Source organism: Eimeria tenella, genomic scaffold (assembly GCF_000499545.2).
Source record: "Eimeria tenella Houghton genomic scaffold, Eth_scaff81, whole genome shotgun sequence".
NCBI lineage: Eukaryota > Apicomplexa > Conoidasida > Eucoccidiorida > Eimeriidae > Eimeria > Eimeria tenella.
Window position 1 is genome coordinate 92,617 of NW_013543457.1, and position 23,964 is coordinate 116,580.

The window sequence follows — 23,964 nt, forward strand, 5'->3', positions numbered from 1 at the left end:
AACTTCTTCAAGAAATAGTAGACTTCAGATACGCAGAAACCATGTTTGCGGGGTGCTTCTGATCTCTCAAAGTCAGCTGCTTTGTTGTGATGCGGTCAACTGCCGCGTGTTGAGGGCAGGCGTGTCCGAATTCCCAACCACTTAAGTAGAAGACGGTAACTCCGTAGAAATAACCTCCATTTACTGCTGCCTTTCTGGCCAGCTTTTGAGCTTTTAAAGCTATAAAACTGTGTGGCTATCCAATCACATCAGCTGCAAGACACCAACTTAGCAACTTAGGTCTCGTGGTTGAGGAAATTGGGAAATTCACTGTGCTATCTATCCTGGAGGCGTCTTTGCTATAAGGTATATACTTCACGGCTTTCCTGCCACAAACCTTCAGAGAAAAGCACTACTTCGCGCTTGAATGTGAACCCCTGAACACTGTACTTCGAGCTTGAGTGTGAACCCCTGGTGAACCCTCGTGCCCTCCTCTTTCCAGTAAGAACCGATACAGACTGAAGAAAAAAGCTATAATGAGGCAGTTTGGAAGAAGACAAAACTCTACCGGCCAGACAAGTAGAGAAAGCACGACCAACTAAAGGTTTGCGTGGACTACCGATTCAGTGCACTGCGCTACTGAGTCAATGCACTGCGCTCTGCCGCTGCACCGCGGGTTTCCAACACTCTCAACCGGCTTTCCATCCTCCATTCACGACAGCTTATGATTTTACCTTGGAGCCTGTATAGTCCCAGTCTTTAACAGGTCTGCACGGGAATTTGATTTAGGCAGCCTAGAAATTTTGCAGCCATCAGAACGAACTGTGCAAGGCTGCAGCATACCATTGACTATCTCCGTGGCTTTCATAGCCAAGCACTGCCTTCATGTAGGCTTCATTGAACCTGGAATAGCTGTCGCAGCTACGGCACGTGACTGCTGTTCCTCCATTTTCACTCTATATTGCTACTCTTGCGAGATCCTCATCTCCTAGCAAGTACCTTGTCGCCCACAGACTAAGCGTTCAACCCCACGTGAAAACTGACAAACCAGGACAGAATGAAACCGTGTCGCAAATTGTACAACTGAAGCACTCACATTTTATTAGCTCGAGGCCCATAGCCTCCTGCGGCTACTGCGTGTTGTACGCTTTCCAGGAGTACAGATAGCTGCAGTATGAGCCGCCAAAAGCATATTCGCCACGCAGAAGAGCTTTTCAGCTTGTTTTTAAGCCTGTGTTCTTCGAATCAAATTCAGTCTCTGGCCATATATAAGCGAAAAATAGATGGGGTAGAACAGCAGCGTAAGAGCCTTCTGTGGCATCTCTCTGATCCTATCATTCATTCATAAAGTGGTTGTTGCACTTTTGTCCCGGATTGGGCAGCAGTTGACAAGAAGAAGGGCAAAGAAGCACCATCAGCGGGATCCCAGCCGGCGGGGCCGTAGTAGCTTTGGCTTCACTGCATGCGAGACTTCCGCAAGCTCTTCAAAATGTATACATTTTGTGTAGTATTTTACGTATAAATTCGGGGCCGAGGAATAGAGTATGTAGAAGATCGGCACAAGGAAGTAGGATGCATGCTGCCTCACTGCTTCGGCGGGCTTCCGATGCAGAGAGAAAAGCAAAAAGGGACATACGTCCTCACCATTTATGTAGATGTCCACATCGTGAAACAAATATCAACGGCGGGAGACAGTATACACAGCGGGGAGAGACTACAGTGGGCCAGCGGGGAGGGCCCCAGGAGGGCCCCCGCAAACTACGAGGCCCTTGACGTAAGAGCTTCTCTTTCCAGTGGCCCACGACCGGGCCTGAAAAAACGTGGGGCGCTCCATGTGCCCATTGTCTTTTGAGGGGGGGGCCCGTTTCGGAAGCAGCGGTATAGTTGACAGCAGGTGGGGGCCCCAGCCGCTCGCTGCGCGAAATAGGGTATTTTCCCCGCGATTTTTAGGGTTGTTGCCCTGAAAAGATGTCAATGCCGGAAAGTACATTCTCACAGGCCTCAGGAAACCAGGAGAGGCTCCCGGCTGGCTCTCGGCCCTATACTTCTGTTATGGGACCTACGGGGGACTCAAGCTCCCCTAGGGTCCCCCTCCCTCAGCCCCAGCCCCCAGGGACTATCGGCGCTGCAGCTGCATCCTCTCCTGTTGCTCATACTCAGGCATACATGGATTCGGGAGAGCGGGTCCTCCTTCCATGGGGTGTACCGGCAGCCAGTGGTGCCGTTGCAGCTGCTGCATGGGACCATAAATCGGCGCTGCAGTCAAAACAGCAGCAGAGGGAAGCTCTTTTTCACGCGGCATCCACATTTAAGGAGGCTGAGGCTCCATTCGGGGCCCCGCTTGTTCAGGCGTCTCTGCCATTGACCACCGACGGCCCAGCAGTTGGCCCTCCACCTGTCCCTGCTGAAGGGGAAGGGGGCCCTCGTCAGTGGCCAACCCCAGTCCCTCAGCCTCATTGGGTAGGAGGAACCACTGGCCCTAACACAACAGCAGCAGCAGCAGCAGCATCTGTACCGTCTACTTTGTCTATTCCTGAGACACAGCCGCAGCAGCAACAGCGGCCGCTGCTACAGCAGCAACAGGCACAACCGCATCATCCGTTTCTCGCCGGAGATGGTCTACACGGGGTTCATCCTGGGGCCCCTGGGCTGTCTGGAGCTCCTGGGGTCCTTGGAACCGCTGAGGGTCTCGGCGTCCCCTCCGCCGCCGTTACTTATGGTGCAACCGAGAGAAAGTGGCAAGCGAGGTGGGCTCAAGGGAGTCAGTGCGGAAGTGACTCTGCCGCTGCTTCCCACATAGGGCCCCCCTTAGCTGATGGCAGTAAGATGGGCGAAGAGGGGCCCCTTAACTCTGTTCCCACAAATCCGGAGTACATGCACGCTGTAATCAGCGAGGGAGCCCACCATAACAACCCCAGCTTTCACCTAGCAGCCGAAAGCTCCCACCTGCAGCTTCCCAGGACAGGGCCTATGGTGTTTATGCCAGCTGCAGAGGACCTGAACTTTGCAGGGGGCCCTTTGGAACAACAGAAAGCAAAGAAGAGGCCAGAGGGTCACGGGGAAATACCAACTCAGCGCTGGATTTCGGGGACCCCAGGGGTCTCAGGAGCCTCAGGGCTGAAGAGCGAACCGGGACCAGCAGCAAAGGTGGGCTGCGCTGTAAAAGGCCAAGCGCGGCTTGCTGCAGCAGCATCGCAGCAGCTGCAGCTGCAAGAGGTGCAGCAGCTTTCCGAGGCAATGGGGACCGCCAGAATGGGGGCTTTCCAGAGGTTGGGGGCGCCTTCATTAATCGGCGACGGGCAGCAACAAGCGGAGTACGGCATGTACAAGAGCTTCGGTCCGAATGGGGGGACCCTCGTGAGCCCGTGGCCTGGACTTCCAGCTGCTCAAAAGCTCGTCAAAGGGTCAGCGGGGGGCCCCCCTCAAGGGGGGTTATGCGTTGCAGGTGCAGCTGCCTCGCTTCCACGAGGTCCCGGTAGTGTTAGCTCTTCTACGCGTGGGTCAGCCTTGCCGTCTTCCTCTCAGCTGGGAGCTCCTCAGGGCCCCCCTGACTGTCTGCTGTCTGCAGTTGCATCGCAGCAGTATGCGCTACTGGCGGTGAGGGCTTTCCTGCTAGCTTGTGATGTACCTGTTGCTCCCCCGTGGAAGCAAATAGCTTTGTGGGGCCCTTGGCTGTCGGGGCAGCAGCGGGGGCCGCCACATGTGGGCTCGCAGTGCCCCCAGCCCCGTGGGGATCCCAAGCAGCCAGAGGGAGATGCAGGCCTCACAGAATGTGAGGAACCTGCACAAGCAGTAGAGGATGAGCCAGTGGGGTGTCCGCCAGAGGAGGACACTCCAGAGGCTTCCGAAGAGGCTCACGTGGGCGTTGCACCGGGGCAAGCAACTGAGCAGGCGCCTGTCAAGCAGGAGCGCAAGAGGAAAAGAGTAGGGGGCTTTCAAGGGAGTGGCGCAGCAGCGAAGAAGGCCTCCAGGAGCCAGCGCTCTGCCGCAATAGACGGCGTCTTGATGACTGCTCAGGGTAAGCGCATGTCTTATTGGGAAAACAGTGGTATACGCTTTAACGCATCATAGAAGAACTGTTTTTCTCTCTTTGTGTGCCCTTTAGCTCATTGCAGTAGATTCATTAGACGCATCCGGGATTTAGGCATGCTGCTTCTGTTGTGTTTGCTGCTTTCAGATCTGTACAAAGGCGACTTACTGCTGTCTTGCGCGTCGCCTCCGTTGCCCCTGACGGCTTTGCAGCAAGCTGACCTCTGTCTAGAGCTGATAACAGCTCTGGGGAGACTGCGGCCTCAATGGCGTCGGCAGGGCAATCGCGTGCCTTACCAGTTGCACGTGGCACGGCTTAGACCTTCTTTGCTCTTTCCAACAACACCACCGAAAGCCACCGTTCTGGAGTCATACAGAACTGCCCTGGGGCCCCTCGTGGCTCACATAGCGGAGTTACCGTATGTGCACTTGGCCCCAGGAGAGGCGGAAGAAGTTGTTGAGGAGGTGGAAATGTTGAAAGGATCCGCAGCAATTGACTCTGTGCTGGATGCCCTTGACGCTATGGGGCCTTGGGGCCATCAAGACGGAAGCCAACTACAGCGAGATTCAGAGGCTATGGAAGCCGAAGCGATGAGGGACACGGGAGACCGCAGGCAACAACTGCTGGTGCAGCAGCAACAGCAGCAGCAATTGGAGCAGCTGCAGGCGCAACAGCAGCAACAACTGCAACAGCAGCAGCAGCAGATAGATGCAGCCCGCATATCTGAAGTTCAGGGCCCCGCTGAGACTGACGTGATCTTAGCTTATAACCCGGACCTGAAGGCCTTGCGTCAGTTGAACTACCTCGTCCCTGGAACTCGGGTGTACATACACGCAGATGCACTAGAAGTAAAGTTGGCGGAAATGGGTCTACCGCCCCTGCCTCCTCCGCCTGCCGGGGGAGGCGAAGGAAGCCTGTCGGCACCCAAAGGGCCGCTGTCGAAGTTCGTGATGGTGGAAGCAGGGGAGCGGTACTTCACGCTTCCATATGGGGAATATTTGCCTTTGAAACTGGTGAGCCCTCCTCATCATGTCTTGCAGTTCTCCATAGGCCAAGTCGTGCAGCTGCTTCAGGAAGGTCGTCTCTGTTTACTTCGGTTTACTGAGCGTGAGGCCCTCAAGCGGCGACTTCCGCTGTTGGGGGCCCCCGCGGGACCCCCCAACGACCCCACTGCGGGAGGAGGCGGTGGGTCTGTTGGGTATAAGACACAGAGAGGGACGAAGCCAGCCTGTTGCCCTGCCCCTCCTGGCATAGAGAAAATATGCCGGTGCAAATGTAACCACAGGCGACAAGAACTGTACGCACAGTTGAAGCAGAGACTGCGGATCGACAAGAAGGGCTGCCTGGCCGCTATCAAAGATTGTTTGGACTTAAACCACGTGGCGTTTGCTCTGCCCTCGGCGCGCACTTACCAGCTAGAGATTCTGTCGTATCTCTTTGGAGTGGACCCGTGGTTTTATGCTAAGAACAGACACGAGGCCCCATCGCAGGCCGAGATTCCTAATATCATACGGCGGTACAAAGAGCTGACCACGACGAAGGAGTACGAGCAGTCATTCAAAAGCTGGCTAGAGGAACAAGCGAGAGAAAAGTGCCTCCAGCAAGAGATCACAGCAGACATAACAGCCATAGGTCTAAACCTGAAGGACGGTGATGGGGGCTGCGTCACTGCTTCAGCGAACCCAGCTCAGCAAGATCCTAGGGTTCAGGCCAGCATAGCACAACTCGTTCCGAACACCCCCATATGTGTGCGTATCAAAGCCCTTCTGGGCCTGCCCTCGGGCAATGAGCAGCACTTGCGAGGTGTAGTTCGCCGGGCCCAAATGCTCCCTAGGGGCCGAGCAATCAGCATATCAGTTAATAACAGGAAAGAGGAATTCGTGCTTTTGCCGGAAGAACTCGAAACTCTCGTTGCTCACGATGACCTACGACTCGTGCGGATGAGGTCGAGGCAGTGGTTTGCATACGAGGCGCAGGCTACTGGGGTCTCCGGCGCATCCGAAGTGCAGTGGCCCAGCTCGACGCAAGACGACAACTGGAAGGCAGATGCCCAACCCTGACAAAATCGGAACCTTATGGACTTCTGGGGATAAACTGACTCCTAGTTGACAGTGCACAGACGAGTAACGTGAGTCAAGAAGTTCGCTGAGGTTCCGTACTTCCTAGGCTGGCTGGCTGCTAGCTAGCAGTGGCGAACCGCTCATAAGCGCTTGTTAATCTGATCGAGATGGTTGCGGGCGCGCACAACCTGTCTATCGCGTATACGATACTAAGTCTAGTCGATGCATCAGCTCTTCGTATTCGCAGTATGCTTCGTATTCGCAGTATGCATATCTTACTGGCTAACTAGGCAGCTGTTTCTCCTGGGGCTGACTCATCAACTTGGGCAGCTGGCCTGCCCGATTCCCCCGGCAACCTGTTCCCTTCTGATTCGATTAGTTCAGCGTACAAAACAAAAAGGCTTCGTGCGGTTGGCCTATTTGTGAAATGGCCACAAATGCAGTGCGTAAGGAGTTAAGTAGATTGAGCCGCTTCGTTGCGTGAGTAGCTAGCCAATGCGGGACGACGGAGCTTCACAGTGAAGCCCCAAGAACAAAAGTAGCCACATGCTGGAGGAGACACTGAGAAGAGGAAGCTGAGACAAGGCCGATAGCTAGCTGCCAATACTGCTGAATAGCCCTGTTAGCCATTCATAGAGATGGATGGTAGAGGCACACCAGAGGCTCCATGTGTGTAAGAGCACTGAGACAGTAAGAAGTATGGCATCAGCAAGGTCTTCTGCAACAGCAACGAATGCGCAGAGAATGATGAACAACAACAACAAAAAAGCCGCGAGACGCTCGGCTCGCGGGGACGTGAGTATCGGGAAGAGCGCCACACGGGGCTCAGCTTTAACACCTGAATCTCTTTTACGCGACCTCATGGCAACCCCTCGCAGTTTTGTGGGGCTCAGAGCTACGAGTCGCATTCCAGATGTCGTCCAGGCAGACCACGAACTCTTTGGAGAAGCACGCCCACTTGCTGTCTCGGCTGCTGTTGCTGCTGCGGCCTTACCTGCTGCTGCTTCTGGTTCTATATCACCAGTGGCATCCGTGCGGCCTTCTAATCGGGCACCTTGTTCACCCTACAAAAAAACAGCAAATAATGGCGCTGCCTTTTGACAGCTCCCAACCCACCCAAGACGGCAACCCGTCAGATACCGGGAATATTCTAGGGGCGCCAATGCTTTCGAGAATGCACTTAGTTGATCAGCTTACAGGTCTTGTCTTTTGCTTCGAATCTTCTGAGGGGCTTTTCGGAGCGCTGGGGGTTGAAGCTACTTTAGGCAAAACCTCTGCCGTGGGTGAACACTGGGGAGCTGAAGCCCTGCGTCGCGCCGTGAGCACCCTCTTCCTCGTCCTAGAAAAAGACGTAGAAGCAGTGTCAGCGGCAGCTTGTGCTGGTGCTGCTGCTGCTTCAGCTGAGGATTCGCCTTCCGCCGATGGTCCTTCCGCTGTTGTCGCCGTTGCTTCTGTTGTTTCCGCTGGTGTGGACGTTGAGGCATCTTCCGTCTTTGGTGACTCTGTTGCTTGTGTTTCTCCTGCAGCCTGTGTTAGATTCGCTAACGCCTCTGCCGCTGCTGCTTTCTCCCTGACACAATCACGTATTTGTACGCACTCGGCCAGCTGGGCCCCTTTTGACTGCAGTTCCTCCAGGGTAGAACAAATGGGACCGCGGATCCCAGCGGGCTTGATGGCTTTTGGTCGCGACCGCCACCTAAGGCCTCCTGCACCACCAGGCGAGGCAGGTGCAGCAACTAAACAAGTTCCGTCAGCAGCGGCAGCTGCAGCGGTCTCAGCTACTGCAGATGCAGAGGCAATTGCAGGCGTCTCGTCTACTGCAGCAGCCACAACCACGGCAGCAATAGCTGCTACTCCATCGGAAGCAGGAGGAGGGGCCGTCGAAGGGGGGCCTCTGTCCTCCTGCAGCGAGCCCCTTACAGCTCGAGGCGTCCTGACGTCGGCACTGCCCGCAAGCGTTGGACTTTCTTTGTCACTAGGAATGCATGCGGATGGTGAGGTGCCGTCTGTGTCTCTTCCCTCTGGGGGCCCGTCGGAGGACTTGACCTCAGGGCTGTGTCTGTCGCCCCGGCTGCTGCTACTACTGCCTCTGACGCCCCTCCTACTAGACTTTTCCACTGGTTCAGGCTGTTCGCAGATGCTCTCGCTGCCTGTGCCGCTATCGCAAGTTTTCGGCTTTATCCCAGATACTGATTCGCAAATTAGTCGGCTTTCCACAGCCTCGCAATTTCCCCTAGGAGCCGTTGCTTCCGAAGTACTTGCTGCTTCTGACGATGTTGCTTCCGAAGGATCACTGGCAGGGCTAGCAGGGCGTTCCAGCTGCTGTTTTTGTGGCTCATTCTCTTCACCAGACCCTCCCCCAGCATGTCCTGCAACAACCGAAGCAGCTGGTGCTGCTAGACCTGCTTGTGTGTTTGGGAGAGGACGAAAGTCAGTTTCGCTATGATCTGCCAGCACGTCCGCCTCTGCATGATCCACCTGCTTCGGTGACGACACATTGGCAGCAGCAGCTGACTCTGGTCGCTGCCAGTTGCCACCAGGACCCCTTTGGGGTCTCCCAACCGCGGGAGCTCTCTTGCGGCTGCGCTGAAAGACAGCAGCTTCTGCAACTGGGCCTTCAACGTGCTTTTGCTGCTGTTTTCCCTGTAGCTCTTGTTTGCGTCTGTCTAGACGCGCCCCAGAAACGACGGTGGAGGGTGCACGCTCAGAAGAATCAGGGGGGTCTACAAGCCCAAGGCTCGTGGCACTAGCCGCTGTAGAGTCGTATGGCAACTCTACTACTACTGCTGCTGATGCCTTCTTTGTGACAACTGCTGCTGGTGGTGGTGCCAAAGTACGCTTGCTTGCTGCAGCTCTAGTGCCATCTGCCCTGTCTGCTGTTTTGCGTGCTGCTGTTGTGCGTGCTGCTTCGGCGGCCGTAGGTGCTTCAAAAGATTCACCTGAACTACACCAAGCGCTGCGGGACCACAGAGAAGCGATGGCTTCGGGCGTGACTGGTTCTGCGTCTGGTGCAGCTGCACTGTCTAGTGCAATAGGAGATGCCAGTCCTGTTTCAGGCGGAGGCGAAGAGTAAGCGCTAAGGGAGGGGGACGATGCCCCCCGCATAAGCGGCATGCTACCCCTGGGACTTCCAAAGGCGTCCCTATCGTCTTGACTGGGGCTGCTGTCACTGGATTGCATAAGAGATGTCCTTGACTGTCTCGGCCTGCAGGCTAGGCTGCCCCTCCGCAACAGTGCTGCCGTTGCTACTGGCGCTGCTGCAGCTTCAGATTTACGTCCTCCGTCTCTGTCTAGAACCGACTCGTCTGAGTCGGTCTGCCGCTGCAGCAGCTGCGCCACGTCGCTATCTGGGGCCCTTCGCGCGAACTCCTCGAGCCACTGGTGGAGCTGCCGCTGCATCTCACGCGTTCGGGCTCCGCCAGCTCCAGCAACAGCACCAGAGACCGCCGCCAGTCCTGCTCCCCTGTGATGCTGCGCTCCTGCCGGCTTTGAATGCCCTTCCCGGAGGTGCATCGACCCTTGGGATACAAGGCCACCCGTCCAATCTCCAGCTGCAGCAGAGCTTCCATCGGCTGCATCTTCCCTGTTCTCGGATGCGCCCGTAGCTGCCGCTGCATCGGCTTGGTGCGCCTTGTTGAACAGCTCCCATGAAAAAGAAGCGTAGATGAAGGTAAGCGTAGGAATAAAGAAGTTCAGAAACAAACCAGTGGTCAACCCAAGCACGGAAGCGGGGTGTGCGAACAGGGGCTGGTACGCCAGCAACCAATAGAGCATCCAAGGGACCGTGGAGGCGGTGGTAAATGCTGATTTCTTGTCCAAACAGATCGCCATATTCAGCAAGTCGTACCTTGGGAGGCGAATAACACGCGAGCAGATACAATCGTCGAGTGAAAAATGGACTCATACATTTGGCAGTGCTGACTCTTTATCTGTCAATCATGTTATGTCAATTTTGTTCAGCGCCTATCTCTGTGTCTGCGTCTGCTAATCTATGTGTATTTCTGCTTCTCCCCTCCCCTCTGCCTCCGCACCTGGAGCCGATCTGGGACAGCACAATGTTGGGCAGCAAAGCCGCAACATGAAAGAGACAAACGAAAGTAGCAGCAAACAACGGGAGATGGCCTCCTGAGGTTCCCAGCATCAGCGAGGCCAACGCGTTGGAGGATTCCGCGGCGCCAACAAACGCGCTCGCGCAAAGAGAGCCAAATATGAAGAAAAAAGAGGCAGAAAACAGACTACTCAGCCAAACAGTGCCTGATATCTGACAAACAGAGGCACACACACCCTTGCGCCTTCCCTGTTATTTCACACGCTAGTGCGCTCAGTGATCGCAAGGTGCCACACAGCGGCCCTAACAAAAATGCAGTTCCCATTGGCTCCAGCATTAGCATTGACAAAGAGGCACGGACGCACACAGATTTATGAACACAGAAAACAAGGCGCAAACATACGTTTACGCTGAAAGCGACAAAACAAAGGAGCCGAGAGATATACGAAAAACTCAGGGCCAGCGCAACAAAGATAGACAGCCTGCGCAATGCATGATCCCTTAAGGTTTAACCAAGGCTCACAACGAAAAATGAACTCGAAAAACGAACAGAATGAGCCAATTAAATTGACTGCGCCTTACTGAAACTTCGTCCCTGACTTCATTTGCCCAAGATGGAAGTGAAGAGGAAAACCCGAAAGCGTCCACCATAGAAGGGATCGCCGTACGGGCAGCAAATCCGCCGAAAATCGAATGCAGAAATGGTAAAAGTGTACCTTTGCCTCCACCAGCTCCAGCTGCCGCTGTTGATGCGCTCGGTGTCGGTGCTGCAAGCGCAGCAGGGGCTGCTGTGGCTGCTGCTGCCGCTGCTGGAGGACTTCCATATATCATCGGTGCATTACTGTCAAGAGCTGCATTTGCGCTTGCTACTGCTGTTGTTAACGCTGCTGCTGCTGCTGCTGCCGGTGTGCCTGCCGCGCTTGTCTGAGATGCCCAATCCCACCCCGAGCCGGTGATACGGAAAAGAGCCGCTAGGCACACGTTGAAGGAAGCAGCAACGACCGCGAAAAACGAAATAAATTGCAGATTCATTGTGTCCTCAAGATCTGAAGCGGCCAGGCGGAGGCCAGCTACTGCTGTGAGAAGATAACCCAGTGAGACACCAACGTAGTTCAGGCAGGGAACGCAGCTTGCTGCTGCTGCTGCTGCATTACCGATCTCTGCGCACGTTGATGTACATGTACCTGAGAAGATTTCCTCGAGCTGCTCGCGAGAAGTGACAAAGACAAACGGACTGTAGTTGGGTAGGATGTCCCACTCATTGAGCGAGTCTGCTGTGTACGCTGCAGCGTCTGCCGCTGAGTCAAATAGGAAATGCTTGAACCTCCACAGCAACACCACGAATTCCCTTAGAGGCCACATGGACAAGGAAAACAGGTCGCCAAAGTTGCTGCTCAGCTGCTGGAGGTTCGCCAGCAGGGAATCCCCGCCGTATGGGACAACGGGCACGAACACAGTCCACCCGAGCACTCTGAGAAGCAGTGCATCGACGCAGTAAGCCACTAGAAGCGCCGCAGAGGATGCTCCCAAAAAGGAATTTACATATAGGAGAAAGGCAATAGCCTGTGACAGGGACGAACGGTTCAAGCCCCTCACAAGCGAGCTAAGACGATGAGGAATCAGACGTAAGTCGCCAAGCAGTTCCCCCAAACCTCGCAAGAACGGAGGCGCTGTGCCGCTCCCCTGGCGCTCCTTGATTTCAGCTGGATCGTCAGGTTCACCTGGGGGTGACTCCGTTGGGGCAAGACCCATGGCTTTACACAGCGCACCGTCTAAGCGCTCAAGAGGCCCCATATGATGGGCATTCTGCGGTAACTGCTGCTGATCCTTGTCGTCTGAGGCCCGTGAATCTGAGTGTTGCAGCGCTGCAGTAGATGCGGAAACGGAAAGGGGGGGCTGCAGCATCAAGAAGTAACGCAAGATGGCGGAGTACTCGTAGCGCTCATTAAATCCTGCGTTTCCCTCTATCAAAGTCATGCTCTTCAGTAGCAACAAGGCGCAGGCAGATGAAAGAAAACAAAATAAATATATAGACAAAGATGCCGCCCCAGGGCCAGCCGTGCGCACCAACGAAGGCATCGACATCAGACCTGAAGACACGCGCACACAAATAAGCATACACCTAAACAAGCAAAGGAGAGAAGAGAGCAACACCTAAGAAGAAAAATGCAAGCAAATGTAAAGGAACACAGTTCTACCGGGAGAGAAAAAAACTGCAGACGCTCTTGCAGTAAAAGCAGAAAGCTATGGGCAAGGCGCATAGGAAAAACGGCAAAGAGAAAACGACATGGGGGGAAAATTAACAGCAAGTAAGAGGGGAACAAGAAACGAGAGAAAAACCCGAAAGATGCACGAAAAGAGATAGCCACAAGATAGAAGCAGCGGACCAGCTAGACGCAAAGGCCAGGCACAATACAGGACTCTTCGTGCAGAGCTGCACAACACCTGGGCTAGCTAGATGCCGCCGCCCGCGCCTTGGCCCTCATAAAAAGAGCCAGAAGTACAACAGTAGCAAGCTATTTGAACTCTGCCGTGTTCCTTTCCAACTGACCCGAGGCAATGATGTGATTGCAAATGAAAACAAAAGAGGCGAAGACTCCAATGGTCTTCTTGTACTTCCACAGCACCGTTTTGTGCCTTCTCCTCTTTCTCTCAAACACGGGGGGCCCTCCTCGGTGCATCCCACTAATGCGCTTAATAGAAAATAGCGATGCGGCACCCCGCAGAGAGGAGCTGGGTCCCCCAGGGCCTCCCCCATCATCCTGGACGGGCATTTGTCCACCTGTGTTGGTAGAGAAAGCGCCAAAGAGCCAACTCATTATCCCGGAGCGACCCCGGCGATGGAGTGGCCCTGATTTTGGCGCTGCACGGTGACTTGGGGTCTCGGCCCCTGAGGACCCTGGGGCCCCAGCGGCCCCTGGAGGTCCCCCTCTTCCCGCTTCAACCTCATCACTGAAACGGATACTGCGGCGGGTTGGGCGGGGGCCCCTCTCTGGACTCAAAGAGGAGCGCTTGCTCCCCTGGGGTGCCTCGGTCGCTGCATTAGAGGCCATTGGACAGTAAGAAAACGGCCAAGGCAGATCAGCAGGGAGCTTCAGAAGCCGCTGTCAGACCAGGAGGTATCTCACTCCTGCAGCGTGGCTAGCGGAGAGGGATGATTCCCTTCCTTCCGCAGATGATATCGACGTGCTGCGGCTGCGGCGCCAGTGTACCGGCAAGCCGGCCCAAGAGGGAGCCTGTAGACTCAACAGAGAGGCTAGCGAAGCCTTGCGTTGATGCAGAGCGTCACATATGTTGAAGTTTTGCTGAAAGGCCGGTGAATAGTGGAGAACCCAAGAACGCTGGGGCGGCCTCTCTTCAGCCCGCAAGGAACTGCTAACTGCGCTTTTAATTTACTACATTCAAAGCGTTTTGCTCCCGTGGCACCCACTGAAGGCTATACTGCGAATAGTGGGGTCCCATGGCGAAAGCTCAAGCTGGGGGCCCACCGTGTAGGTGTTGGAGCTGTGTGCGTGTTTCGGCCCCACAGGTTCCACGTTGGCAAAGCCTAACGCTTAACATTTGTGCTTGTCTACGAGGTACAAACAGTGTAAATTTACCGTTTTTTTGTTCTCTGGCTAAAGACACAGGGTTATTAAGCCCGAGGCTTAGCACTAGAGGGCAGCAAACCCCTTCCTCGCCCGCGCGGCTTTCGTGAGAAAGAACCAACGTTTTTTTCCGTAGAGGCGCATTATTTTTAATTAAGAAAAGAAAAAACTCAGTCAGATGGGCTTTTGCGGTGCTTTTCATCCACTGTTCTAAATGGCAGACTAGCTAGCTAGGTAGGTTAGTGCAAAGGTACTTCCTGGAGGCGCCAGCCAAAGCACAGATTCCGAAGGAAACTGTCCTACTACTGCGGCCTATGCAACTAGCCGGTAAGCATGAGTGCTAATCAGCTCGCGAGCTAGGTCGGAATACTCACGGGAGCTGGAGGATAACCATTGAACCCGCCCACTAGTTCCTGCTGCTTTGCGTTATACTTATGCCAAGGACAGAATGAATGCCGCGCATTCCCCAGTTTCTCACTATTATTCTGCATGCCTCTGTTGCACATGAGTCTTAGGAGCATAGCTAGGCAGGTTTCGTGAGGAGTGTATACGTATTCCAAAACCAGCCAAGGCGAACTGACATAGGGAACAGCAGAGGCAAATAAGTGGCTGAAAGGGTCTCAAGATATGCATACAGCCCCTCTTCTTCACTCCGCGTATTGTAATCTCTTAATACTGAACTACGGAGGAGTGTCCAATAGTGTCAAATAGTGTTTCGCTGAGACAGTTACAGGTGGTGTCGCTGTCGCTGTCCTCCGTGCATTTGCTGCAGTGCAGAAAACTGAATTTGCGGCGCCCTGTAAGTTCCGTAGCAACGGACCAGAACTACATTTCACTGAGTAGAAAGCGATACCCAGGAGCTCGACGGTGCCCAGGAGGGCTCCCAGATGTAAAATTGTTGAGCTCGCCCGTTGACGCGCAACAGTCACAATTCGGGCCAAACCATCTAAGATGCCTCTCAAGCGCATACCCCGGGCAATGACCCTAAAATACTTCTCTTTTGAGGGTTACTGGGTGGCTGACAAGTCCCTTGAGGCCGAATGCGAGGCCCCCTGAACTTCGTCTTTTCATCCCTGGAGGCGCTCCCCAAGGGTCTCGTGCCCCAGAATCCGCAGGCAGGGTTCCTTCTACAGCTGCCGCCTTTGCATCACGGTAAGACTGGGCCAAGAGGGCCCATCGGCTGTTGGGACCGTCGGGTGTCAGGGGAGGACGCAGTGCCGCAAAGAAAGTGCGGAGGCTGCAGAGGAACCATAACAGCACAGGGCTTAAAAACTTAACGGAAGCACAGACAATTCGTAAGGTATACACAAAAGGCACGACAAAGAAAGGAAAGAGAAAACTTCCATAAGCAGCATAGACACAGAAAAGATTCCAAGAAGCTTAAGCTGCTAACGGAATGGGTGCTGTGAAGGGGTTTGGTTACTAGGGATGTGAGGAAGGGAAGAAGGGAGACACTATGAAAGAGAGAGAAGGCAGGAGGGCTGAGACGTGAAGACCCACTTCAAATTATTCAGGGCGCTGGCATTCATTGTCGCCATTACAGGCTGCGCAGAAATCGCACCAAATACCGCAGCCGTGGGGGCAACCGTCCCCACAAGAGCACATGTTTATGAGACGTTAAAAGAAGACATCAAGCGTTCGTGTCTCCGAGACGCAAAGGAGAGTTTATAGAGGAGAAAGCAACAGTAGGGGCAAAAGCCGGGAGAAGGCTCCATAACAGCCAAAATTACTCATACATACACAACCAGAAGCACATCCGGAATTGAAGGTACACTGAAGTACGAGGTCCTCGTACTGTCTGGTGATAAAATCTTATTAGCGCAGGGAGCCCGCAGTTTGAGTGTTATTGCGCTGCTATTTTGCGATGTATGTGCAAGATAGCTCGTACATAATGTAACTGTGTCTGTGTGTACCTGCATAAGATTTTTTCTTTCTTCTTCCGCATTAATTGAAACTACGCCCCTTTTAATGCTGCTCAAGTATCTCAAAGCCGCCACTACCAAGGGAAACTTCAGCTCCAGTCCCCTCTTGACTCCAACCACATTGTCTTTAAGTCGTCGCTGAGTTGCACTTGCGGCTACCAAAGATCCAGAAATGCGAGAAGGGACCCCTTGAGGACCTCCAGTAGGGGCCCCTAAAGGAAGAGGAATGGCCGCGTGGCAGAGGTCTAGTGCTACGCGAAGAAGTTTATTGTTGTTACTGGTGGTGCTGCCCATGCTGCCCACGTTCCTGTTGCTGCTGCTGCTGTTGTTGCTGCCGCTGTTCTGAGATAGCAAGAAGCGCAGATGCTGCAGTTGCAGATATAGCGCGTCCGGAGACACACAGTCTACGATACGGCCACCTTCACAGAGAGGACAACGTAGTGAGGCCCCTGGGGAGAGGGGCCCCGGGGGTAGGAATTCAAACCTGTGTTTGCACTCTGTGCACCTGCACAGACGTCACACCAGACCGTATGCATTTGTCCCTCAATTCGGGCTACACGCTCGCTCTACGTATCAGGGATGACAAGAGAATCAACGCCTTCTCTGTTTCATATGCACCAGCACCACCAGGCTCAAGTCGCAACGGCTCAGGGCCTTTGAATTCATATTCAGCGGCACACACGGATAGAATAGCAAACAGCACCTTAATAAAAGCGAAGAGTCCCCAGTGTAAAGTTTGAGTGCGATCTTACCGTGTGACATGGATATGAAAACTGTGTCGGATGAAGGCGAGGTAAAGCCGCAGGGTGTCCCTCAGCGCCGAGGGTGACAGCCAGCCACCGCAGCTGCTGCACTTGGACGTCTGAAGTCCCATGAGAAAATATTAACAGCAAACCCAGAGGAGCCGCTAGGCAACAAACAGATGAGTGAGCTGAGGCTCGGGAAGACGAACAGAGACGAAAGCAGCAGCATCGACACCAGAGAGGGGGAAAGCTGATAGGCAGGGTTGCAGTGTATGGAAACAGGGACGTACCATGAAGCCCTGTGCAGCTGTAGTCCATTCGCCACACAGACCACATGGGATCTGTGCGGGTATGTGGCACTGCACACGCGCGTAGTAAGCGTAAGGCGCAGCAAACACAGCTTCGACCAGGCAGGTTAAAACAGCAGCGACGGCACTAATGGCAGTCGCTGTGAGAGCAGAAATAAGGCGGGGAAAAACAATGGCAGTCTCGGGCCGTCGAGCAAAACGCCCTCACAGTCAGTGACCCTCAAAAGGCTCCCTCATCCCCATTTTCCCTATGGAGTCTTCCAAATACTTCAAATTCCTGCGCGTACCTGCTTGAATGCTTCATCTGACTTCTTGATGAGGGAGAGAATTCTGTCTTCTCCTTTTCGCCTTTCTGTCTCCCCGTTGGGATCGTCTTCTGCGTCGTCTCCCAAATCCTTCTCTGCGAACCGGTCCGGACTGAGGCCGAGACACTCTGCGATGCGCGCAGCAGTAGTGCCCTGCACGTGTGCGCAAAGCCTTTGAACGGGGGGAAACAGCTGATGCTGTAGGTAGTACGACACATCAGGCTTAAGGCCCAGCACTTGCACTTCCGTGGGGTGGAATGCACGCTCTGCTGGACTCCTCAGACGCTGCTGCTGCTGCTGCTGCTGCTGTTGCTGTTGCTGCGGCTGTTGCTGCTCCTGCGGCTGTTGCTGTGGAGGACTTGTAGGGCTCTTCCCCTGCCTGGCCTCTGCTTGGCGTATGCTTTCTTCGTCGCAAATAATGTAGGGAATTTCGTTGCCTGCCCTCACAGGTCTGCCCGCTGCTAGCATGCGCAGCGCCACTAAGACATGGGGCTGCGAGCATGAACCGCTCCCTTGGGTATACAGCTGAGGCGACTTTGTGAGGGCTCGCGTTATGACAAAAAGATCAAGAGGGACCCGGCCATTGACTATGGCGTCCCGCATAGCACAGAGACGCTCGTGTAGCAAAGCAACTACAGTGTCCACAGTGTCTTCTTCGACTGCTCCTCCATCCTGCTGGTGCTGCTGCTGCTGCTGTTGTTGTTGGGGAGTCAGGTTTACGCCGAATATGATCTTGAGAAGCTGTTCACCTGCTTGCTTGGTGAGAAGCGCCCAGTCTCTCCTGACGAAGTCCAGACCCTTTTGCTCAATCTTATATTCTTTCTTTTCGTAGTTCTGTACAATGCAGCACGCATATTTTTTCTTTCTTAATAACAACAGACGCCGAAAGACAGCTTCCAAGTCTATTTCTAGCTTCTTGTATTGTCGGTTAATCTCCGCCTTTATGCGTTGGCCCAATCGGAAAGCCTCTCCAAAGGCTTCCCCACGACCTTCATCACGCAGCCCTGTGTCCACCTGTACGAACAACTCAGGCAAGAAGCAGCAGCAGCACGATCACGCAAGACCAAATCGCAGCATGAACTCGTATATAGAAAGCTTGAAAAACGTTACGGCTGGCAGACGCTGTAGATAACCCTTGCAACCTAGGAAATGGCATGTGTGCTTTTGCACGTGTGCGTGTAGTGAAGAGATGCACACAAGGTTACAAGTACAATACGTTTATGTCTGAAAGAAACATGCACGCTGCATGACGCGAAAGTCGGTGCCAGTGCAGGCCTCCTACAGCCACAGCTACAGTAACGGCGGAAATTCACGGAGTGTCTAGGAGCCCCTGAAGCGCTGCAGCTGTTCGGCGTTTGTACCATGATGGAGTCTGTATCTCCGTATAAGACTGAGAGCCTCATCTGCTGCTCCACCTTGTCCTTTGCAGCCATCAGCAAGGCCCTGCCTTGCTGAGTGATGAAAGCTGCGAGAGGCTTGGCGTAAAAGCGGCTTCCTGAAAACCCGAGACAGCCATAGATACTGTTGGCTGTGAGTTTGAGGGCAAGCTGCTTTGCATGGAGTGAGGCTTTACGCGCAGGGTCCCGTTCCTTCTCCGCTGCCATCTTCACCTGACGCCGCTTATGCACCAGCTGCTGCAGCACCCGAGGCAGTAGTCCCGGATTCGAGTCGATCCCCAGCACTGACAGCTCCCCCCCGTCGTTGCTTCTGTCCTCCCCCAAACCCATCTGTGGCCGCCGGACAGTAGAAAAACAAATATTAAACTCTTGAATTATAGAAGGGTATAGGGAGTTGAAATCCAGCAACAACACAAATGTGTCGTACAGGCCTACACGGGGCTCAAGCACCAACCCTCCGGCATAAGATGGTGCACGGCTGCCACGGGTTTCCCCAGCTCCGCCAGCAGCCGCAGTAGCGGTAACAGGGCCATATCCTGCCTCTCCCTCGCTTATGTCATCCTCACCACCACCTCCAGCTGCAGCAGCAGCAGGTGAAGGTCCCTTGCTCTTCTGCCGAGCTCCCAGTGGGTCTGGGTACACAAATTTTTCCGCGTGAAATGCATGCATGAGGAGGAATGAGTTCCTCTCGGCCCTCGCATTCTGCAGGGAGCGGGCCCATAGGTTGCCCCCTATAAGAGTGAGCTCTCGGGTGATGGGCAGGCAGTTGAGGGTCTGCGCCAACACCAAAGACATGTAAGCTTCAAGGCAGCAAAGGTTTGAGGCGTACAACAAGCGCGAAGGGTCGGCAGCCCAAAAAAAGCTCAGCAGGTCCTCACATGGAAATGGTTGCATGCGCTGCAGCTCAGAAGCAACTCGCCGGTGAAATGCGGTCACCTTTCCGTTGTTTTTGCCACCTCCCGCTGCCGCCTCCGGATTAGAAAAGGCTTCCCTCAGCAGCGGCAGCAGGTTGTAGTTTGTCTTGTGACCCAGCAGCTCGCGTGCCTGCAGGTAAGTGTCGCAGACGAGTCTGCCCACGGAAAGGACGCGTCCACCCCAAATGCACTGCTGCTGTTGCTGCTGCTGCCTGGGATTGCTGCAGGGAGCCTTTTGTGTTTTGGGTCTCTTGAGCCGCGAAAGCTTGTGCCACATCGGAAGTCCATGGAAATTGCAGCGGCGAGCGATCAACTCCAGGTCCGCGCCATACACATTGTGACCTACAATGAAGTCAGGGTCCTGAGCATAGATGCGGTTTATGAGGTTTGTCAAAAGCACCTTCTCCGTATCGAAAACCTGCACAGCGCTGCGCGCCGCCTTTTCCTCAAACGCGGTTGGCAGGCCGCTGGTCATAGCTCGGGCCGACACGTTGGGGGCCCCCCCAACAATAGGGCCCCCTGGGGACCGCAGTGCCCCTCCTGCTGTGCCGCTTCTTACCCGGCGCACACTGCAGAAGACACTTTCTTTTGAAAGCACCGGGTGCGTCTGGGGATCCTCTATATCTATGTGCCTTTGCACGCAAAATGCCGCCATGCAGACCGTCCGGTCCTCAATGGGGTTATTGATGGCAGAGATTGACTTAGCAGCAAGGGACAAGAGTGTGAGGGGAGGAGCGGGAGGCTCCTTGCCGTCTTCCGCGGGAGGTTCACGAGAGTCCTCACCCCGTGCTGGCTTTCGAGGGGCTCCCCATACTCGTATGGGCTTGTGGCCCTCCACAAGGACTTCGTGGCGACACCAAGACACCTTTTCTGCAGGGGATGTGGGGAGACTAAACTCTGTGATTTTGAGCCAGCAGGGCCCTTTGACTCTGCGCTTCACCAGCAGTACCTCGGAGAGAGGGGCTCCAGAGCCAAAGACGCGGGAGTAGGTGGTGCCCTCAAGGTCCTCCAGCTGCAGCGGCGGCGCGCTTCCGGGACAGAATGCCTTAATCACTTGAAGATCTCTACCGCGGGGGACTCCAGGCGCGTCAAATGCATAGTGTCTTTTTGTGCTTTTGCATTTCCACAAGTGCCACTTGTACTTCTGCTTCAGACGCAGACCGTCCACTCGCAAAAACTCCTTGGCATTGGACTCGATTGCACGCAAACGCGCGGACAGGAGGGCCTCCCTAGCTTCTTCAGAGCTGGGCTTGGGGCGCCCAGCGGAATCCACGGAGGCCGCTTCTTCCTTTTCAATCTCGTCTGGCCCCACGTCCAGAGTCACTTGCTTGCGCAGAAAGAAGAATAGCGGACGCATCATCCCGCGCACGACAACGCAGCAGCTCTGCGGAGGCGGCAGGCTAGCGCCCTGTTGTTGCTTCTGCTGCTGTGTTGCGAAGGCCCAGACCTTACCGAAGAGGTAGACAGTGCCTGTGGAGGCGTCGTCCCATGCGTCAAGAAGATAAAATGGCAGCGTTCCATCCGGGCAGATAGGGAGACCATCTGAGGCCCCCATAGCTTTATCTGCCACTATGGGCCCCCGGGGGATCTTTTGGTCCATCTGCTGCTCCTCGTCAGTTCCATCATGGCCTGCAAACAAGTCCACGGGCACAAGTTTCCGCTGGAGACCGAAGTGCTCTTTGTGGCTCTCAAACACTTCAGGGCTCCCTTTGTCCGCTGGCCCCTGCGCCTCTGGTAGTTCCTCTTGGGACGCTCCACCCGTCACAGGGTCATCAGCAGCCACTGGCATTTCACTTGAGCCAGTTGTCACCTCCTCGTCACCTGCTGCTTCTGTTTCTGCTGCAGATGCTGCAGTAGCTCCTGCTTGCTGCGGTGAGTTGAGCTTGGGGTCTCCTCTCTGGGGAATGGCGCTGGGACCTAGGGCTCCAGGGACGCGAGCCGGCAGAAAGTCCCCAAGACCAAATAGCCCAAATGCGTTCGCTGCTTCAAGAGACCTGCTGCTGCTGCTGCCACTGCTGCGGCTGCTGCTGCTGCTGCTGCTACCGCTGCTACTGCTTGTGCTGCTGCTGTTTCCGCTGAGGCTGCTGCTGCTCTTGTTACTTTTTGCGGGGACAAGGCCTCCTTCTTCCTCGTCGTCTTCATCAAGATTAAGAGAGGCCTCGATGGACGTTAAAGCCTGCAGTTGCTTCGTCGACTGGGCTGTCTGTTGGGGGGCCCGGTCTCCTGTTTTCTCCGTGGCCATGTTGCTGAAGTGCTGCAGCAGAGAGCGCATACCCTGAGCCCTGAGCTCTGCTGCAGTTGAGGGCGCACCCCTCCTGGACTTCTTCTCACGGCCCCCAGGAAGGGTCCCCTGTGGACTTCCTTCTTCACCCTCCCCGTGGGCCGCCCGCCGTTTGCCCGCACGCTTGGGCGCGGACTCCCCGTCTGCACTGCTGTCGGAGAGCCACCACTCCTCGCCATCGTCGCTGTATCCCTCACCTGCGGAGAGGCGCAGGGAGTCATATAGAGTGGCGCCAGTCTTGGGCAGCAAACAGCAGCAGCACCACCATCAACAGGAATAGTAGCAGGAGCAAACGGCGAAGGTGGGATGCACGTGGACACCCTGGAGAAAGCCACTGATGGCAAGTATAGGGAAATACAGGCAGGCAGTTCTAGAGAAAAGGCTCTCAGTGGAGTGGAAGGGGGAACGCAGGAGACACACAGAAGAGGAGACGAAAGATCGACAAAGTGACAGCAAGAGAGGCAAAGGCCGGGGCGACAGATGCGCGCATCAACAGATATTAGACAAATGAATTGACAGCCAGAAAGCGGAAAGTATATAGCAGAAAAACAGAAATAGACAGATGGCACAGCTGTCGTCTCACTGAAGTCCCCCTCTATCCAGTTTTCTGCCCTTCTTTGCTGCTTAAGCTCTGCGTATTCTTGGGCAGAGACGGTGGCAAATATTTCCGCGTTCTCGTCTCGAACCTGAGACGCGCAGAGGCAGCAAAAGGCTGATATAGCCGGAAAGAAGCAATAGTAGCAAAAATAGGGTGCAAGGGGGGGAGCCAACAGACGCACAGAGATCAAAACAGAAACGAGCAGAGATAGAGAAACGCAGATGCAAACGGGCATCGCTAAACGTCGTTGCCCTCGTGATCAAGCAACAAGCATCATCAATCAGGAATTTACGGCTGCGAAAAGTGAAGCCACAAAAGGGCGTTAAGGAAGGCAGCAGCGTGATGAAGTGGCAGCTGGTGCAGTAGGTCTTTAGTGCCCTGCCCCTCACCTCATACTGCTCTGTGGCCTTTGCCTCTCCTCGGCGCTGTTTCCTAATCTTCTCAAGGGCGGATAAGGCCCCACTTTTCGACGAAGATGCCATCGCTGGCTAGCTGCTGCACTGCAGCGACAGCAGTAGCAGCTGCAGCCTGTGCAGCAGCCGTTGCCACTGCCGCCCCCAGTAGCTGATGTACCTTGTCTTCGTTTTTGAGGGCCCCTGGGGCTTGGAAGGCCCAGGAGCCACCGGAGAGCTACCCAGGCAGTAAGGGTGTCTGTCAAGGCTGGATATCCCTCGGGTTGATAGAAGGGAACCGAAAGGAGACGGCTGGCTGGCGAAAGAGGGCTTGCCAAAAATTTGTTTTCGGGGCCCGTTCAGTAGGGCTTCCAGTTTGGATCTGGAAAGACGAGAAAAGATGGTATTGCCAACTCATACAATTGATACACGTCTTTTCTGTCGTGGGATTTAGCGTAAAACCCCGAAAACTAGCCTATTAAAGTGATGAAGGACAGCCAGCTCAGGGCTTGTGGTTCTTTGGTGGGGTGGCTTAACGGTGGGGTTGTGTTCTCAAACCTGCGTGGCTAATTTTGTCATGTCTCCGCAGCAAAATGCATATGTAACAATGTACAACAAAAATTGAAAATAATGCAAGTGAATTAATAAAGGGGAGTGTGAGGTCTCTATAGAGTTTCCATAGACCCATATTTTGTTATGTTGGTGGCTTTTCGGTTAACATTCTACTGGAGCGATTGCTTTTAGATGGTGCTGTGTGCAGGCGCGCAAGTATGTCCATAATTAGAAACTCGATCACATTTACGTGAAGTTGTTGAGAAGAGTAAGAATCTACTATGTAAGCATTGAACTGTTGGCTGCTGCAGAGAAAGAGGATGGCGCCAACACAATACATTGAATGTGAAACCCCTAATTAAAAGTAAAGAAACATTTTGAATGCGTACCGAGCCGAACGCTTTCTCCGGATGATATAGGTGAACATTTATTCATCTCTAAGCGGTAGAAAGAGGCCAGAACTCGACATAGTGCAGGAGGCAGTCGCCGATGCAGCTGCATTCAGCCGTAAGACTGGACGCAGCTGGCTCTGTAAATGGAACCTACTGGGATATTGCCACTTTGGCTAGTGTTACTATTATGTATCCCACACAATAATTCAAAAAATAACTGAGGCCTTCCTGAATATGTCAGCGCCTGATCGCAGTTACTGAAGCCCAAGGAGTCATAGACCTTAGCTCTTATGCCTGCAGTAAACTTCGCTTCAAGAGTGTACAAAGTTCCTGTGCAACATGCGGGACAAATGCCCCCACAGACAAAGTGAACTAGGCACGGTCTGCGACTCCTGACGCGTAGCGTGAGCGAATTGTCTGTTTTCTAAAGGGCTGCTGCCAGCCCCAAACACGGAC

The 23,964-nt window shown here is 54.4% G+C and overlaps 3 protein-coding genes across 3 annotated transcripts; 1 reads left to right on the forward strand and 2 right to left on the reverse strand.

Moving 5' to 3' along the window:
• Window positions 1-1,947: 1,947 nt before the first annotated feature.
• On the forward strand, window positions 1,948-6,069 carry ETH_00009090 (uncharacterized protein; the record flags this gene model as incomplete). Its single annotated transcript, XM_013378375.1, has 2 exons — window positions 1,948-3,997; window positions 4,157-6,069. 2 exons carry the CDS (start codon window positions 1,948-1,950, stop codon window positions 6,067-6,069), a joined length of 3,963 nt encoding a protein of 1,320 aa, XP_013233829.1.
• Window positions 6,070-6,662: 593 nt separating this feature from the next.
• ETH_00009095 (uncharacterized protein) lies at window positions 6,663-13,170 on the reverse strand (the record flags this gene model as incomplete). Its single annotated transcript, XM_013378376.1, has 5 exons — window positions 6,663-7,133; window positions 7,267-9,916; window positions 10,101-10,330; window positions 10,700-12,207; window positions 12,669-13,170. The coding sequence occupies 5 exons, from the start codon at window positions 13,168-13,170 to the stop codon at window positions 6,663-6,665; spliced, it is 5,361 nt and encodes a 1,786-aa protein (XP_013233830.1).
• A 1,518-nt stretch (window positions 13,171-14,688) lies between these two features.
• ETH_00009100 (DNA polymerase alpha catalytic subunit, putative) lies at window positions 14,689-22,654 on the reverse strand (the record flags this gene model as incomplete). The annotated part of the gene is made up of 9 exons (XM_013378377.1): window positions 14,689-14,941; window positions 15,205-15,248; window positions 15,618-16,131; window positions 16,379-16,488; window positions 16,660-16,728; window positions 16,965-17,996; window positions 18,344-21,771; window positions 22,158-22,260; window positions 22,562-22,654. The coding sequence occupies 9 exons, from the start codon at window positions 22,652-22,654 to the stop codon at window positions 14,689-14,691; spliced, it is 5,646 nt and encodes a 1,881-aa protein (XP_013233831.1).
• Between the last annotated feature and the right edge of the window lie 1,310 nt (window positions 22,655-23,964).